Consider the following 17,582-nt stretch of genomic DNA (forward strand, 5'->3'; position numbering starts at 1 on the left):
GCAACAAACAATCACAGAGGAAATTCATTATTCAAAACAAGTGAAATGTTTGGGATGACTGAGCATCTGCAAACAGAGAGGGATTAGCCCTAAAATAGGACCGCGTAACCGGGAACAATTCAACACGTCGGGGTTGATCTGCATGTAAATGAAATATTTGTATTACTTTGACCATAATTCATGTTTTACTCATTATGTAGAATAGTCTAGTCGGCAGATAAATCAACCAATGGAAAAGTGGAGGGATGAATTTGAGCAGCAGGGCTAATCCCGCGGGTGAAGAAATGTCGGTAATAAACTGGACCTTGTTCTGCCTCCATGAGCACAAAGTGGCCCCGGGAATGGGACCAATAATTACCAATGACCAGGCAGTTTCACCATGTCTCTTTAATGTAAATAGGCACTGGGGTTATCTTACAGAAACGACTTTGGCATTCATACATGGACATATGGCACTGGGACTTGCTCAAGTACCTGAAAAAAAAAATACAATAAAACAGCCTGTACAACCCCCTTGCCCCCTCTCTGAACAGATAAAACATTCCAGACCAGCAGTGGAAAGTAGCTGAGATAGTCTGTGTTCATTAAAAACAATTTCTTACATATAAGGCTGTCAGGTCAGTGAGAAAATCAGGGTGTATCCCATGCACCATTTGCAGTTTGTTGGAGCTTAGCTGGCATTCAATTTCAATTCCCCCAAGTTATTGAATATAGGAGAGCGGCACACACTGACAGGTACAAGTTACTCCAGCGACAGACGCTAATTAGCAAGTGCAGGAGTAATGGGAGAGCCAAGCTCCCTCTCTGGCAGAGAGACAGCGATGGCAGCCTAGGCAGGGTCATCTCTTAAGCGTCTCACTTCCTATTAGACAGGAGATCTCTGGCACACGCCCCATCACAACCTATACAGAGTGATGTCAGGGATAGTGAAAGGAGCCTGTCAAATCCAGTAGCTTTCAACTGGCGCTTCTCTTTTGCATATTGCATAGAATACAACCCCCTCAACTGCATTCATTCACTGCCACGGTCCTCCTTCATTGACAGAAAGCGAGGGAGGGCAATATAGAATAACGGCATATGATGTGTTTATGTGTTTTGATGGAAACCCGGGGGAAAGTCTTAGAAAGGAGATGATGGACTCATCTTCTGCTCAGCGAGGCTTTGACATTCTGTAGGGGACGCTGGAAATAGTCTCCAGGTTGATGGATAGGTGGAGTGGGATTACCCGCCAGACTCATCTCCTACCCACCGTCTGGCCCTGACTCCTGGAAAAAGACACAAACACACAATACTTATAATGTCAGACCGTTCACAGCGGGTGAGGCTATTAGATTTAAAAATAATGAAACAGGATGGTCACAATAACCAATAGTTTACCCGGTAACCAAATCTACCCAAGTACATTAAAGGATAATCCCACTGAAAAAATTCTGTCTCAAAGATACTATTATTAATAATACTGCTACTAGTACTACTACTGATAATAATAAGGCCGTCAGTAAACAAGAATTTGTTCTTAATTGACCTGCCTGGTTAAATAAAGGTAAAAAAAAATATACATATATAATAATGATGATAATAATAATGCTAATGATATTAATAATAATAATAATAATAATGATAATAATAATAATAATAATAGTACTACTACTAATAATAATGATAAATAAAAAAACATGAAAAATAAATAAATACCCTATTGGAGTAAAATCTTAATCTTAAATACATTTTGGTGGAGAAAACAACAAGACAGCTGAATTAAAAGACAACCAAGTCCATTTGTCATGATTAAATAGACAATTATCCCAAAGGCAAGGTGTGTTCCTTTTGATTAGAACGCTGCAGCCAAGTCTTTCTCCATTTAGCGGGACTTCTTTCTGCATCACACGCACCTTTCTGAACTTATAATGCCTCTCCTCACTCCTAGTCCCCGAAGACCACTTCACCCCACTGCTAGCACAGCGAAAGAAATTGTTCTCCCTGCATCATTAAACAGGTTGAATTAACTTGGGTGGAATTGAATTATGTCACACATGAAGCCCTCCTACTTTAAGATTTAAAAAGCAATATAGTTGGCTATATGCTTGGAGGTTCAGTTTAGATACATAATTAGAGTCAATCATCCATACCTGAACACAACTGGACTCCTAAATGAAAACAATGGACTTGCCACTCAGGATGGTTCTTTTAATTTTTGTTTTCTGGTGAAATATAATAGCCAAAATAAAAAAGTAATAATAATCTGTGCTTCATGGCATCTGGAAATACTGCTCATGCTCTGTGTTCCATAAAGGCCTTAGTTACACTTGTCCAAACCTGTCATGCCTATGAAGCCACTTTTGATTTTGATTTAACTTGAATGGCTGTGACCCCATGCACACAGTAAGCAGATGTTGTATTCTCATGTTTGAGGTGCACACTGCCTCTCTCCTGTCATTTTATCACTAGAACTCCAAAAATAGTTCTACTACTGAGCCTCCCCTACCTCTTAATCGACACTCATTATCATCCCTCTATTACATTTTACACATGACAGGCTGGTGTGATGTGGATAAACCCTAAATGAAAGCCTAAGGGAAATCGCTAACAGCTTCGCAATGTCAAAGCAAAACTGACACAGTTATAAACCAAGTCATTTTAAACTCTTCCACTTGCTCCCTCTCAGAGGGCAATCCAGCTTGCCTCCTAATCCATCACCCAAATGAACACAACACAATATTTTCACACCTGCATGCTCTCATCGGAGTCAAATCTACTTGTAGGTTCCCCTCCGGAGATGCAAGGACGCGTACTTCAAAGAAGGCTCAGCCTAACCATTAAGTCCAGAAGGACGGGAGTGAAATGAAAGACCTCCACCTTCACCAAGACGTGAGACACTGAATGAGTGTCCACAGCAGGGTAATTTAAATTCTCACAAAATAACACAGACAGCCAACCTGATAGGATTTTTTTCTGGGATTGTTAACACTGGCAATCAAAAGTAAACTCCAAGTTAAGTGTTTAACACCCAACTTCTCCCCACCTGAGAATCCAAAGCAGCCAGAACCATTCCTCCTCTTAGAGGCCCGAGATGCAAGCTGATGGACAGATTCATTTACAGCAGGTACAGGAGATTGCACACTAATTTACTAGAGCTATAGGAGATTGTTCACTTAAAAGATACAGCAGCACAGTGGATTCTTTCTAATGAACCACTGTAAATCCACACTGTGCTCATTTCTTCCCTCATTTGCATTGAAATGGAAGTGCCATATTTCATTCTCCCCCTTGGTAACTTCCCCTTTTTTTATTTATATATTTGTAGAGCATCACACCGAAAACTGCAGGCCTCCTGTTATTTGACATTGACAGAAATGACAACAATCAGAGCAACTATCAAAGACAAACTCCAGGTAAAGGACTATGAAAGTAAATGCTTGGGAATAACCTTGGAGAAGTATTCCGGATAATGAGGCAGCAGCTAGACCTTTGTCATTCTTAAAGACCATTACCGCATGATCAAAAATGCACACCGTGAAAATTTCTCAGCACAGGGAAGGATCATTATGAAATGTATAGAGCTATTCATAGACATATGCAATGCAAGTTTTCTCTCTTGGATACACTCAAATTTCAACAAATGCCTAACATAAAGAGGTCCTTCAACTGTAATTGAGCTAAATCAGGAACTAGGTAAAACTATGATCACTATGAATGATGCAAGCATACAACAGTTCTTGCTACCTGCCTCTTTAGCTCTCTCTCTAGTCCCAATAACAATGAGCTAGAGTGAGGTGTGTGACAGGTCATACTTTTACCACTCCATTGTCATCCCACTCCGGCACCATACATCATACACTAAAAATCTTGCACCTTTATCCCCCTCCTTCCCATTTCCTATGGTCTAGCTACCTGCCACCCCCCCTCCCCCTCTCCCCCAAACCATCCTGCAGCCCCCCTGGTGTTAATTATAAGACTTTTTCCCCTGGAGCCAGGGCGGGACGTGGAAGTGCATTAATCTTGATTCTTCACTCCAGTACAAAGGATCGTTTGAAGAGACTCCTGTGGTAAGCCCCAAAGGCGAGGTGACTCAGTGCCAGGAGGAGAAGGGTAGCAGGAGGAAAAGAGAAAGAGTCACAGTTCTGTTCTGTGCTTACACTGGGAAGCTGGCCACCTCACCAGGCATGTAAATCCTTCACCCTATACCGCTCCTGCTGTCAATATCTGTTAATCTGGCTGAATTTTTTAGAGCTGCACATGATGGCACGCCAAGTGACTGTCTGCCGTCTGTGATTGTCTCCCACGATGAAATTGGGGGAGGGACTATGGATCAGCCCCCATCCATTCGTTTGTCTGTCTTTCACGCACAATTTCTGGACGCCACTGATCGGATTTTGGCAAAAATTCGGGGAATGATGCATGTCATCGCTCCATTCTAGCATTTTAAAATTTCACTGATTGGCCTAAGGGGGGCGCCACAACGTTTGTTTACGTGACATCACGCAATACATGCTGTGTGATATCCCAGACGGCAACGGTCAGATTTTGGTGAAACTTGGGGGCAAGATGCATCTCACCATTGTGTTTCAGCATTTTCAAACACTAATTGGCTGAAGGGGGGGAAGCTACTATTACAGGTCAAAACAGGGAAACATATTGGTTTATGGTTCCTGGCCCAGACGGAGACTGCATCATGCATGGGGGACGACATGTTTACTGTTGCCTTCATTTAATCGCTGATGCAGCATGGAGGTCTCTGTCATCTCATGAGCCATTTAACCAAAGCTGAGAAACGGCTCAAGGAGTGTGGACATGTATCCATCAGTGGACTACACTGCACTACATATTTACTTACATGTTTCCATTGGACAATGGCACACAAAAATGGAAGCAGCGTAAAAACAAAGCCATGGTCCCGAGCTGAAAATGCTACGACTTAATAACTAGATAACTAGAGCAATTCTAGCCTAGCTTCAACCCCTGAATCTAGCCATGCTCCCTTAAATTTTCTCAGCAAAGTGAAATGTTATTTCACAATGAAAGTCAGGCTGGTAACCTATGAATAGAGGTGAAAAAGGAAAATGTAAATGGTGTTGCTGCAATACAGGGAGTATGCTCCTTCAGCTCAATTCGCCTCACTGTATCATTCGGAGCTGACTCACACAGATATTTCCATTAACCAAATTAAGATTTGACCTATAATATAAAAATCAGAATCAAATTGCCAGTTACAATAAATGTACAGGAATTTGTCTTGGTGACATTGGTGCAGAGACATGTTAGCTGACAAATTTCACAGCACATGCTGACACACATGCTACAAGGCAAACAGGAGATAAATGACAGTGTAAAGGTGCAGTGCAACACATTCACTGTGTGTGTTCAAGCAGCGTGGCATAAAGTATGATTGCAGATGTAGAGGAAAGTGTAGTTAGTGAACAATAGTTGGTCCAGAGTATCATGAGCAAATTGTTCTGAATACAGTGAAAAGCATGAAATTAAACATAATTATTGCAATGGCCAACAGGTCATTTGAGATCAGTTTGCCAACCAAAGCAAAGGAGAGTGAGGCTGAGACTGTAAGATGGCGTCAGGTTGAATATCCAGTAATTGCCCTACCAACCAGCGGTGTCTCACAAGATTCACAGACTCATTCATTTCAACAATCAAATCTGATGTTTTACTGGAGAGAGGAAAAATCTCCTTCCAACATACTCTGAAGTCAGTATTATCAGACAGTTTTCAATGGCATCATTTCTATGCCCCTGATTTTGAATGACTCCCTCTCCGGATGTTTGATCCTGGTCCTCCTTTTCTCATTAGTTAATCTACTTCCACAGTAAAAAAAGCACTGAGCCAGTAAGTCAGCATGGGGAAAAATGCATCTTTAAGCTCCCTCTTCCATCAGAGCATGTGCATGTTCTCCTACAGTTTTGTGATGAAAGCCACACATAAAAGTCTTGCTGTTCAATACGCAATATATTTTGCATATTCTCATCACAGGAGGCCGACTCCGCAGTATTTAGGATTGTGCCATCTGTAATTCTCTTGATGTGCTGAACATATTCTCTTTGATAGCCTTCCTCTGTACAACAATAGCCTGGGATTCATTAAGACATATTGTTCCACACAAAATCATGCTAGCCCCGGCTTGTGTCAACATCCAGCTAGGAGTAAACACTACACGCCTTACATTGTAGGTTGCTGTGGACTGAAACTTGCAATGTGCAGAGTTCAGAGATCCTGGAGGAAGATCCAGCACCATGTAGCCAACAAGAAGAACAGCAGCGTTGTGGTGATGATGCTCGGGTTTGACGAGCGCTCAGTGGGAGGGCCTTTCCATCCATGCACTCCAGAGGGATCGGGCAGCTAAGGGAACTGACTGTGAGGATCCTGAGTGGGGAATACTAAGTGATGCTAACACGCTAAGGCAGAGGCCCTGACCTGGTGACCATACACAACCAACCCATGTCATCACCATGGAGCTATATATTGCCCATGAATGCAGAACATATACAGTACATTTGCTGCATGAAGCCTACCGCAATGCCCCAGTTGTTTGCATGTGTGCATGTTTGTGTGTGCAAACATATTACCAGTTGTTTATCATGAAGATCATAGATCCAGTGCAGCCTTTAGCTCATTATATTTTATTTTTCAATGTAGTATTTGATGTCTATACTTTGGATGCATGGAGCATTACACAATGTTCCAATTGCTCCCAAGGCTATGCGTGTGTGTGCGTATAGATATTATCTGTTTTTTATCAGGATAATCAGCTTAAGAAAAGTGGAAACAGTGCATTGTTTTGCTTGTTATGTTCCATTTTTCAATGTGCTTTTTACTGTCTTTACATTGGCTGCATGTCCCAGTTGTCCTCAAGGCTATGTGTGTGTGTGGTGTGTTTGCATACATGTATGCATTTCTGTGTGTGTGTGTGTGTGTGTTTTTCAACATCAACACACCGCTGATCTCGTACACAGTCTCTCATCTGCATTATGAGTAATCTATGGTAGTTAATTGAGCCCAGAGGCAGTTGGTTTCAATGAAGGCTCCTGTATTTTTCTGGCAAAAAACAGGAGAAAAAGAGCTCTCTGGAGAAGCCAGCGCTCTGTCGAGAGGCAAACAGAGCAGAACTCCTGCCGTGTTCATTAGCTGTCATTGATCAGTGATTCAGTCCCTGTGCACCCCCTGCCACAGCTCAGATACCAGTTTCATGTCATAAAAATCATTATAAAGGTAAAAAATTGAAGCCAGCGCAGCATTTCCCTTGTTATATTTTATTTTTCACTGCACTATTTTGATGTGTATGGATGTTCGCCAAGATTCTCAACAGTATGCAGAGATTGCTACGCAGCACACCTGTCCATTCCATAGTTTTCTGATATCAATATGAGGCACTGTATTAGCAGATTGTGTTATTGGCTTTCCTCAGTGGCCATCATCGCTGCAGCCCATGCCACCAGAGGAGATGTACTGTACAATGAGGTTGCGGGGTATAAAAATGCTGATAAATGGCTGAGACAAAAGCATAAATAATGCAGAGATCAGAGTTACTGGAACAGTGAGTCGGAGCGAGACTCCACTCCAAGACAGCCCGCACCTCCCCGGAGAGCGTCCAGCGTAAGTGTCCTGTCTGACATCATCAACGTCTTGCTGGGCCTCACCCCGCACATACAGCAGCGAGGAACCTGAGGAGCTCCCCTCCGTCTCTCCCGGTCCTTCACTCCTCTCTGCACAAACTCAAAAGGTCAGCGCCTCACCAGGGAGAGCTCGCGCCACACGCTGGCTGCTCTGCCTCTCTCCCGGAGCCGGCTGCGGCAGCGTTTTAAAATACGCTCGCAACGGTTTTCCATTTTTATATCTCTCTCTATTTTGCCCCTTGTTATCTCTTCCCCATCCTTTGAGAAGGGGCTCCTCAAAGTGATCTGCTGTCTCTACTTACTAAAACATGACAGACTAAACCCTCAGCCGGTACAGTGAAAAACGTAACAATGAGATATATTCTTGGAGTAACAGTCGAGAGTTTAAGTGAATATATAGGGGCGAATTAAATCAATATTTCACAACTCTGGTGGAGGAGTGGGGAAAGGGCCATTATCTAGCACTAATTGTACCTATAGGGCCTGTCCTTTCAGACATATTAATATCTGCTCTCTCATTGGAATTCATCGCTAGTCCTCAGGTAGATGACTGGGACTATCTCTGCCGGTCTTCATTTCACTGAATTTTCTTTATTCCCTCCATGTCTGCCTTTGAATATTCATTCTCTTCTCATTTGCAGCCCTCTCTGGCTAGGCCAAGGCTCTGCACAATGCCATTCCTTGTTGCCCCTTTGCACATTAAAAGAAGAGGAGGAAAAAAATAAAACCAACGAAAATTAGGAATAGAGGTCTGGCTATCAGAAGGAGAAATTTCCCTCGTTTCCCTTGTCTATTTCACTTGTAAGATATTCATTTTTTATTTCAGTTGTCTCGGGTAATTTGCGAATCTAATGTGAGGCATTCAAATCCAATGCCCAAAGGACAGTGCTTTAAAATTTTGCCCCAAAAATGGAGCTTGAAGCTCATAAATCTCCCTCCAAGACACAAATATCAAATTGTAATTGTTTAGTTGTAATTTGATATTTTTGTGTGGTGAAGTTAAAGGATAATTCCGGTTATTGGCCTTATTTTCCTAGTTTTTGACATCATGACGATTGAAATTCTGAGGTTTTTCCCAGGTGGCAGTTCCTATTTGTAGGAAATTAGACATACACTTGCCAACTAGCTCGTTAAAATAACATATCTAATACTGCAATACTGCATGTTTCAGGCAACAGACAAAGGGAAAATCAGACTCCATTGCAGTGTGGGTGTTATTGTGTTTGTGAAAGGATGTTTTAATTTTGGACTTCTTGGATTCGACTATTTGAGCTTGCATTGGCCCTTTCAGTGTGTACTGAAGAGCAGCGCTCCTTGCCAACTAGAGGTATGTAAATCTCTACAGTGAAGTAAGTGACGAAATTTTGAACACAATCAATCGTCATGATGGGAAACACTAGGAAAATAAAACCCAGGTTGGAAATAACCAGAACTATCTTTAAAGCTAGAAAATGATCAGTCAGGAGCAAGCCACAATGTTGACATTGTGGCTTGCAGACATCATGCCAGGGTCAATTCACTTTAAATTCATTCAATTCAAAATGTCAATAGAAACTGTGATTAATTTGCTACTAATAAAGCATTTCCCAATTATTTCCTGAAAGGTTGTGACAATCTTTTCATGCCAAGTTTTTTTTCTACATTTTAATTTTGCAAAAACTCCAGCTGCGGAATTGATTGTGTGAGCTTAAAGAGAATTGAACCAAGCCCTGGAATATGCCCAAACAAATGTCCATCAGGAAGATACGCTTTCCTGAAAACTTTTCTTCAAATATGGAGCACATTCCCTGCTATGAATCTAATCAAGGGGTGCTGTCCCCTCTCCTGGTAGGAGAAGAACAGGGCAGAGACAACAGTGATTGACAGCTTGTTCAAGGACACTACTGAGCCTTCGTAGACTTACAGCATACTGAAGGGCTCCCGTTTGTGTTCATTGCACACTTCTACTATTGTCTTTTCCAGAACCACTGAGTTGCCAGACTGATCAGTAAACATTCATGACAAAACACAGCAAGGCTGAGCCACTAACTCTGGCACCAAAGCACTGTGCACAGTATACAAAATATTGAATGTGCTGCAGATAGTCATTTACTGTGTTATCTGAGGTTGGCTGCTAGTAATGAAATAATAAAACTTTGAGTGGATAAACATAAGTCACAAATGAACACATGCATCGATAAGGCAAAGGTTTATGAAAACAAAATGCCCCGTGACACTAAAACAAGTTAATTAAATGCAATGCCTTACGTTATTAAATAAGATATGCTGCACTCTGCATAAATGAACTAATCAATACCAAAACTGCCACACAAATATTAGAATAATTGATCCAGGGTGATTCAGCAGCAGAGAGGTCTTGGGGCTTGCAGGATATTAGCTAGCATTAACAGTGATGGTGAAGGTCAGTGGATACTATAGTAATGACAAATGTCCTCTCTTTGACTCCTACTGGCTGGACTTTATTTTGGCTAGTTACAGGAAATTACTTTCTGTGCCCTCCATCATCTTCTACTCACTCTGCATGCTGCGGCTTTATGGCAAGGTCCAATCAGGGTATAATAAAAACAAGCTGTAACTGTCCAACCCTGTAATAAAGAGATATTCATACCACTGACACCAAAGTGCTGGTTATTACAATAAGAGAATCAGTGGCACAGTGAGATGCAGATACAGTATGGGGGGATACTATGTTGATGTGAGGTAGCAGTGAAGGGAGCGCGGCTGTACAGTATCACCAAGTTTACTTTCCCCTAGCCGCTCCAGAATAGATGAGTACATACACACACATGCACACACACAGACACACAGTATACTGTGGCTGCGTAGCTCATATCCCTTTTGCTTCTGAGTTCCATTGTTCCAGGGCTTCTTAGACTTTTGCAAAGTCCAAGAATGTGGGGACTTAAAAGTACAGAGGTCCCTTATTAGCAGACCAAATGTTGAAGGCTCCCGAACAGAGGGAAACAATCATTCACAGACTAACAGCTGTGTGTATCGAATTGTGTCTCATTTCCTGAGATAAGAAGGACCAGCTACACACTGTGCTGTTATCACTCTAGCACCACGGTGACAAAAAAAATTTCAATATCTGTCAAATCAAAATTGATGGAGTGCCTCTAAAATGCCTCCAAAAATATCCACACCCAATATCAAAACATCTTTGTCACAGTAAAAAGGGAGAATATAGATTTATTTTTTCCCCCGGAAACCGCTATGACAGCAAACATGTCCTCTGCCCTCACAAATTCTGTCCTCCATTGGTTACAGTACTGTAGATTTCCCAAAATAGCTCCAAGGTTCTGGGCTTTCCTGGCCTGTGTGTGGTGGAGGTCCCTCTGCTGGGCCCGGGGAGGGAGACGGAGTCTGACACCGCCTGACCGTGCTTGAGCAAGCGTAGGGGCCAGCCCAAGGTGCATCCTATTTCTCCCCCCAAGGGCCACGGGGTCCAACACTGACAGCACCCCGGCTCCCATCACTACAGGAGATAGATGAAGCCTCACTGCCTACCACTGTATTACTGCTGCTGTCCCTGGTCCAGGTCACCCCTGCTACTACACTGGAGTCATCAAAAAGAGGGAACACAGCCATACAGTCATGTCACATGGGTCTCTCTGTATTGGATACTGGTGAATGAAGTGTAACAGTTAATATAGAGAGAAAAAAACAAAACATTGACCACATTCAAAGCATGCCAACCTTCTGCCTGGCATATCCCACAGTGCAATGTGCATCATGCAGCAATAATGGTTAAGCATTGTTGGGTGGATTCGTAAATCCAATCTGGTGCTCCGCTTAAAAGCATTCTGCTTCAATTGCAAAAGAGGAAAAATATAACAGGGATTTACAAATGGCTTGAAGATGAAAATGTGTCAAATTATTGTAAATCAAATGTTTATGCTGTCAAACCCTCTGACTAGCATATTAATTAAAAGGCTACAGCAAGTCGTGGTTTAAAGGAGAGTTAGTTTCTCTACATGGAGTGGCAGCTGACATGGTAGCAAAATTAGCCTGTTAACTAAATTCCATGAGGCTACTTTTGTAAACATCCAAACGGTCTGCTGCACCTCCTCGCTGGATGAAGCTGCCACAGTATGAAAACGTCAAGAGGGTGACACTGAATATACAAACAAAAGTAGTTTACACACAAAATGAACAAACACAAAAAGCACACACACGGACAGACAGACAGAAGCACACACACACAAAACAACTTCATGACTCACACCTTGAATGTTTACCATTAATTATGCTTTGACGGTGGCTTGCAGCAGGTCAGGGCATTCAAGTCGGAATTCCAGATAATATAAAATAGATTTGTCATGGCAACCAGTGACCCTGTGATTCCTGAAATCAAAATGTCAAGACTTCTCATACTGCTGATTGTCCGCTGAATTAATGCAGCCTAGCCTCATTACAGCAGCACTTACCCACAGCCTCTGGAGACCTTGTGTCCTCCAGAGCATTACTGCTGAAAACACTAGGCAATTGTGATGCGGGAAAAAAAATACCGACGGACACACAGATACACATGCTGTACATGTGCATTCGCACACGCATACACACACATATTCAAATCATGCTCACCTTTTTTCCCCTTTGGCCTTAGCTTTTCAGTGGTGTCATGGCTGAAAGAAAGAGAATGAGATGAATACATGAGCTCAATGTATTTATGAAAGAACTGTCAACAGTGCAACAACTGTACTGTGGTCGTGTCAGCAGCAATGTAACTCAATGGTATCGTCGGCCTAGACTCTAGAGTGTGGTCAGCGTTGCCTCAGTGAAACACGTGACAACGCTCCGGTGAGTGTGCTGGCCTAGAAATATTTTGAAACGGCCAATGTTGCGACAAGTCTCACGGACCAAAGTGTTATCACGATCTTTGTAGTTATCATCCTGTCCCCTCCTCCTTCAATCCCTCCCCTCCTCCCCTCCCCTCCCCTCTCCTCTGCTCTGTCTCTGTGCGCCAACCTTGCCATGGCTAACAGGAAGCAGAGGGCACAGCGCTTTATTTAATTAGTCACAGCAGCTGAGTGCTCATGTGGAACCAAGGCGCGCCTGGGAACACAAACAGGGGAGGCAGATTGGGGTAGTGAGATGGATAGGCACTCTCCCACCGGGCCATGGCTGTGCTGTGCCGTCAGAGGGGCCTAGATTACATGACAGAAGGGGGCATGGGGGGAGAGGGGGGGGGAGTGGATGGCAAGAAGGTGTAGATGGTGTCTGTACAGGGGGACTCATCCCAGGAATGGATCTCCTTTACTCCTGAAGTGTCTTGCCCCGGTTTGCACCCTCACAAAGACGCTCTTTACGCAATTACTTTATCTAATATTCAAATCCGCCGGACGTGCTGGGAATGGGACCGGCCCGTTGTTGTGATGCACAGCACTGAGTGGTTTGACTGCTTTTATTAGCTGTGACAACATTCATTATTCCAAATGATTTAGGAGCTGCTATTTCTCTGCTATCTCTTCTACTCTGACAATGATCTGCTGGCCTTTTCTTCACGGACTAGCAGATAACCTCTGAGAGGTTGCAGACGTAGCTCGGTGCGCAACACATCCTTGATGAGTTTCGTCCCAAACTGGGAGGAAAACGTTCACCAACAAATTGGCATAATCTGTTTGTAACATAACGCTTCCTCATGCAGAAGGTAAGGAAGGTATAGAAATAATAAGGGAAGGCATGCACAGGAAAAATCTATAGGGACGTAATTAGAGGATTTGGCACAGAATGTACTATATGATGCATGTGATAAAAGATTTGTAATTCTCAATCGTTATTATCCTCCCAGTGCTGCTTGGCCTTCGACACCAAAACAGCGTCTCTCAGGGTGCACTCTTGCTGTGTTGGAGAAAACACGCTACTAAACATGTAGCGTATTGTATGCTGCTGAACCAGCAAGGATCGTGAGTGCAGCATTTGAGTAATGTGTGCGCGAATACTTAGCAGCGGTGCGCAGGGAGCTCTTTTAATTAGCGCTATTGAAGTTATCCTGTGACCCATATCTAGTAATGAAGGCATCACGAATGTTCTATTTACATATCTTTAGGCAGTAATGTGTGACCGTTGGGAGAGCCCAGTGGCAGAGTTTTTGGTGCCAGTGAAAAGGGAGGCCATGTTGAGCTGCCTGGGGCTGCTTTCCAAGGCCTTCTCAATTCTGACAGTAGCAAAGAGGAATGGTACGTCAGTGACCTGCAGGTCCATAAAACTGAGTTATGTTATAGAAACATAGCTACTTTTTAACAAGGGTGGACTGGTAATTCAGTGTATTTCAAGAAGCCAAGTTTTTCATTAGGTCATGATACCCCCAATCCAGATGAGTACAGATTAGTGTTACAACTCCTATGCTTGGTGGCTTAGACTGGGCCAATACCAATAAATATGGAAAGCAAGTAATTTTAATGTGAGGATTTGGTAGCAATTAGTTTTGGAGAACAACCAGTTCTTAGTAGTAGCTTTTCTGGTTGCCTGCAGTTATCCGACTCCTTACAAGGCTGTTTTTAGGGCTAAAAATAAACACATATTTTTTACTTACACTTAAACTTATACTTCAGCATTTTACTTACTACTCATCATTTCCAAGCTATAGTAAAATATAATGGATTGTATTCCCTGAAGCAACAAAATAGGATTTAACTCCAAGGAACCTGCAGCCCCTCTCCCTATGATGGGCATCCTTAAACTATTCAGCTCATTCAGCTCGAGGCTATAGGCTTTGATTCCCATGAGAAACATAAGGTGAAGATTTCGGTACAAGTGCACATAAGGTGTTGTATTTTCATAGTTATGTGAATAATCCAATAGACAGGACTGAGGGGGAATATAATAAGCACAGAGGTGACTTTGAGTCTGGTACAGCTGTCCTTGTTTTTGTCTATCTACTAAAGAGTCACCTTTACACTGCCTCAGCTAGCTAGCTCCTTAAAATCAACAAGACATTTAGGGTGATGAGCTATTGAGCTTGAGGCTTTAATACGATTCCAGCAATTGTCATCCATCCTTCAGCTGTGGCCTTGGCATGGAGGAGGCGGGAGGCAGCGGGGGTTGGGGGCGGGGGGGGGGGGGGGGGGGGGGGGGAGGGGGGGGTCTCTCTCTGCTATCAGCATTATGGAGCGTGATATTCCCTAGTCGTCCACCTTCACAGGACCTTGCCTCAGTAAAGAGGGGTTAATTCAACACACAGCGGAAAGACTTTTTCACATGGCCCACCCCCTTCAGAGGGTGTTTCAAATTGTTCTTTCCGATGATGCTTTCTCCATGAAAGAACTGGGTCACCGAATAACACTCTCTTCCAGGGCCTTGTTGCTAAGGCCCGACTCCTTAGAGTCCAGGAGTTACAGAGACAGGGGCTCGCGCACACAGACCGAAGCCAGCTTCTGACAGGGGGAGCGGCACTCGGATTACTGCAGCCCCCTCTAAACAGCACATCATGCTCAGATTACTAAACTCATTTCAGAGAGGAGGTGGGGAGGTGAGGGCTGAAGAAGTGTGTGCATATGTGTGTGTGTGCGGGTGTGCATGAATGTATAGGTGTGTTTGTTTTTGTGTGAGCTGTGTGTGTACCTGTTTCTGTATGAGTGTAAATGCTTGTCTGTGTGTGTGTGCAAGGGGACTGGGGTGCTGTTGGCTTTACCAGCCGTAAATGAATCCTGAATTTGAACCGTACTGTTTGTTAAAAACTGTTTGCAGCCCTCTGCTTTCAAGGCAACAAAGGGAGCCTCCTCCCTTCCAAATGAATGAGCCCAGGTCCCTAGTTATCACTGGTTATTGTTCCAATCAGGCTGGCTTTGAAAGGGGAGGCGCGCTCTCCTCCGGACAGCTCATTAAGATAACACACAAACGTGGCTCCCCATCATCCTGGGTTTATTAAAATGGGCCTCATTTCAGCTCCTTTGTCTCATGCAGGAACCTCTGCCTTTGTCAGCGCAATTGGAGCCAGATGGCAAAACAAAGCTGCCTGTCTGGAGTGCTTAAAGAGTGATCTCAGAAGGCAGAGCCAGTAGCTTAACTTCACCAGCTCACCGCCCACAATGTCCACCTGGCCGAACCAGGTGTGCGGACGATGACGAGAGAGAGGGAGAGCGAGGGTAGCTGGGAGTTGTCGTCTTGTCAATGGAGCGCGGGCTCACCCTTTAATATCCCAGCTCTATTCTCTATTTGCCCAGCTCCTTTAGCTAATGCTGTACTGTTCAGTGTAGCTAGGTGTGGGACGGCTGACCCTGCTGCTGGCTGCACACATCTCTCTGAAACATTCATGAGAGAGGCATTAGAGAATGAAAGTCATTGTCCCCCTGCACTCAGAGACCCTCCTTCACCTCTCGGCTTATTAAAATCACATGGTATTAACTTTGCCGTTCACAGAGAGGCTAAATAATTCAATCAGACTAAAGAAGGAGTCAAATGAATAACTCTAATGACATTAATGCTTGAGGGAGAGCTGCTCAGGACTGTGAGGGGTAGTCACCATGGCTGGGCAGGCAGAGGAAACTTGCTCTGCTTGCTAATAGCAAAATTAATTCCGGACTCATAAGGACATACTCATACTAAGCAAAATATCATATTGCTCGCATCAGGAGAGAGGCAGGAAGAGATATTAGCATTCCGTTGTGATTCAATGGCACACTTGAAAAGCAGAGAGAAATACTATGCAAGACCTAACTTGTTTATAATTTAATTCAAATTCAAATGAGAATGTGCCTGTGTAAAGAATTAATCGGCCTGTAAGAGGGTGGTGTTGAGTGTGGAAGAGGCCTAGAGGCTGAGTCTACTGGGAACCACTCCATGCAGTGCTAGCTTCATTTTCTTGTTGTTTTCAATGGGTAGGAGGACACACTGTCGCATGTTCCTGACGGCGCTGAGAGCCTAGCATGTTTACACCGCTCAGAGCGCAGTTACAAATATTTCAGCTTTTAACAAAAGAGTGCCAGACTTAAAGGAGGTTTTCAATAGTTGCGTAGCAACAACAGTAGCCCCGACCGGCGCTTCCCACAAGCATCTGTTTAGCGCTGCTAGCTAAAACAGAGGTGCCTGATGGACACAGAAGCCGAGGCTTTGACCAGATGTGCGGCGGCTGACCTGTCTTTGACTCCTCTTCCTCCAGCTCCTTGGCCTCCTCAGCTGTTGGAAGAGAGAAGAGCCATTATCAGAAAGAGCCACAATCCGAAAACAGACACACAATGCAGTCCTCTCCGGCTTGTTCAGGGCCACTTCATTATAAGCCTATGGTGTGCTCATCCTTCACAGCTCAGTCAAAGGACAGGCTGTGATGTGAGAGCCTGGATGACGATGAGGCTCTGCACCACAGTAACAACCTCCCCACCCCCACCCCCACCGCCTCCCCCACCCCCTCTCCGGCCCTCTCACAAAGACAGTAATCACATTAGGCTATAGCCGCTAGCTCTCTGAAAACCCACTGTCAACAGAGCTAGGGAGACAGCCCACAGTGATGGCTGTCACACTTACACACACATGTGGCCACTTGCATATAAGCACATACATGCACGCGCACACACACACAGGCTAAAAATAGACAAGGGACAGAGTAACCAAGTGGCTGATTTTAATTCTATGACACCATCTTCACTGCAATTGGGCTTGAGAGCCACCATTTAGTATTTGACACTTAAGATTAAACTGATAATTGAACAAAATTAAATGTCAAACCATCACAATGCATTTGTATATGTTCCTGTGTGTCTGCCAGATTTGCCTCGACTTGGACAGAACAGAATATAATCCTCTGGGGAAATTAGGCACAAATCATTATTATTACAGCAGCAAAAACATGTGCAGAGTTTCCAGATTGGATTTCAAATAGCCTATAGATGCAAATGCAGATTACAAGTCTGCCCACACCCCGGTCTCGTGTTTCTGTTCCTCTGCGTTGTATTTTTAATTCAAATTTTCCAAACACACACTCATATACTGTAGTATGCATATGCCCACAGGTTATCGTTTTTC

At 43.7% G+C, this 17,582-nt stretch overlaps 1 protein-coding gene across 2 annotated transcripts in view; it reads right to left on the minus strand.

Moving 5' to 3' along the window:
• Positions 1–372: 372 nt before the first annotated feature.
• Positions 373–17,582, minus strand: part of cd276 (CD276 molecule) — a 215,089-nt gene continuing 197,879 nt past the window's right edge. For both annotated transcript variants that reach the window (XM_071894334.2, XM_071894333.2), the window contains 3 exons: positions 16,698–16,739; positions 12,207–12,247; positions 373–1,265 (listed from right to left, as the gene is read on the minus strand). In XM_071894334.2, coding sequence (XP_071750435.1) covers positions 12,225–12,247; positions 16,698–16,739 — 65 coding nt within the window. In that variant the 3' untranslated portion in view covers positions 373–1,265; positions 12,207–12,224. The remainder of the gene's footprint in view (positions 1,266–12,206; positions 12,248–16,697; positions 16,740–17,582) is intronic.

This window comes from Centroberyx gerrardi, chromosome 1 (assembly GCF_048128805.1).
Source record: "Centroberyx gerrardi isolate f3 chromosome 1, fCenGer3.hap1.cur.20231027, whole genome shotgun sequence".
Taxonomy (NCBI): Eukaryota; Metazoa; Chordata; class Actinopteri; order Beryciformes; family Berycidae; genus Centroberyx; species Centroberyx gerrardi.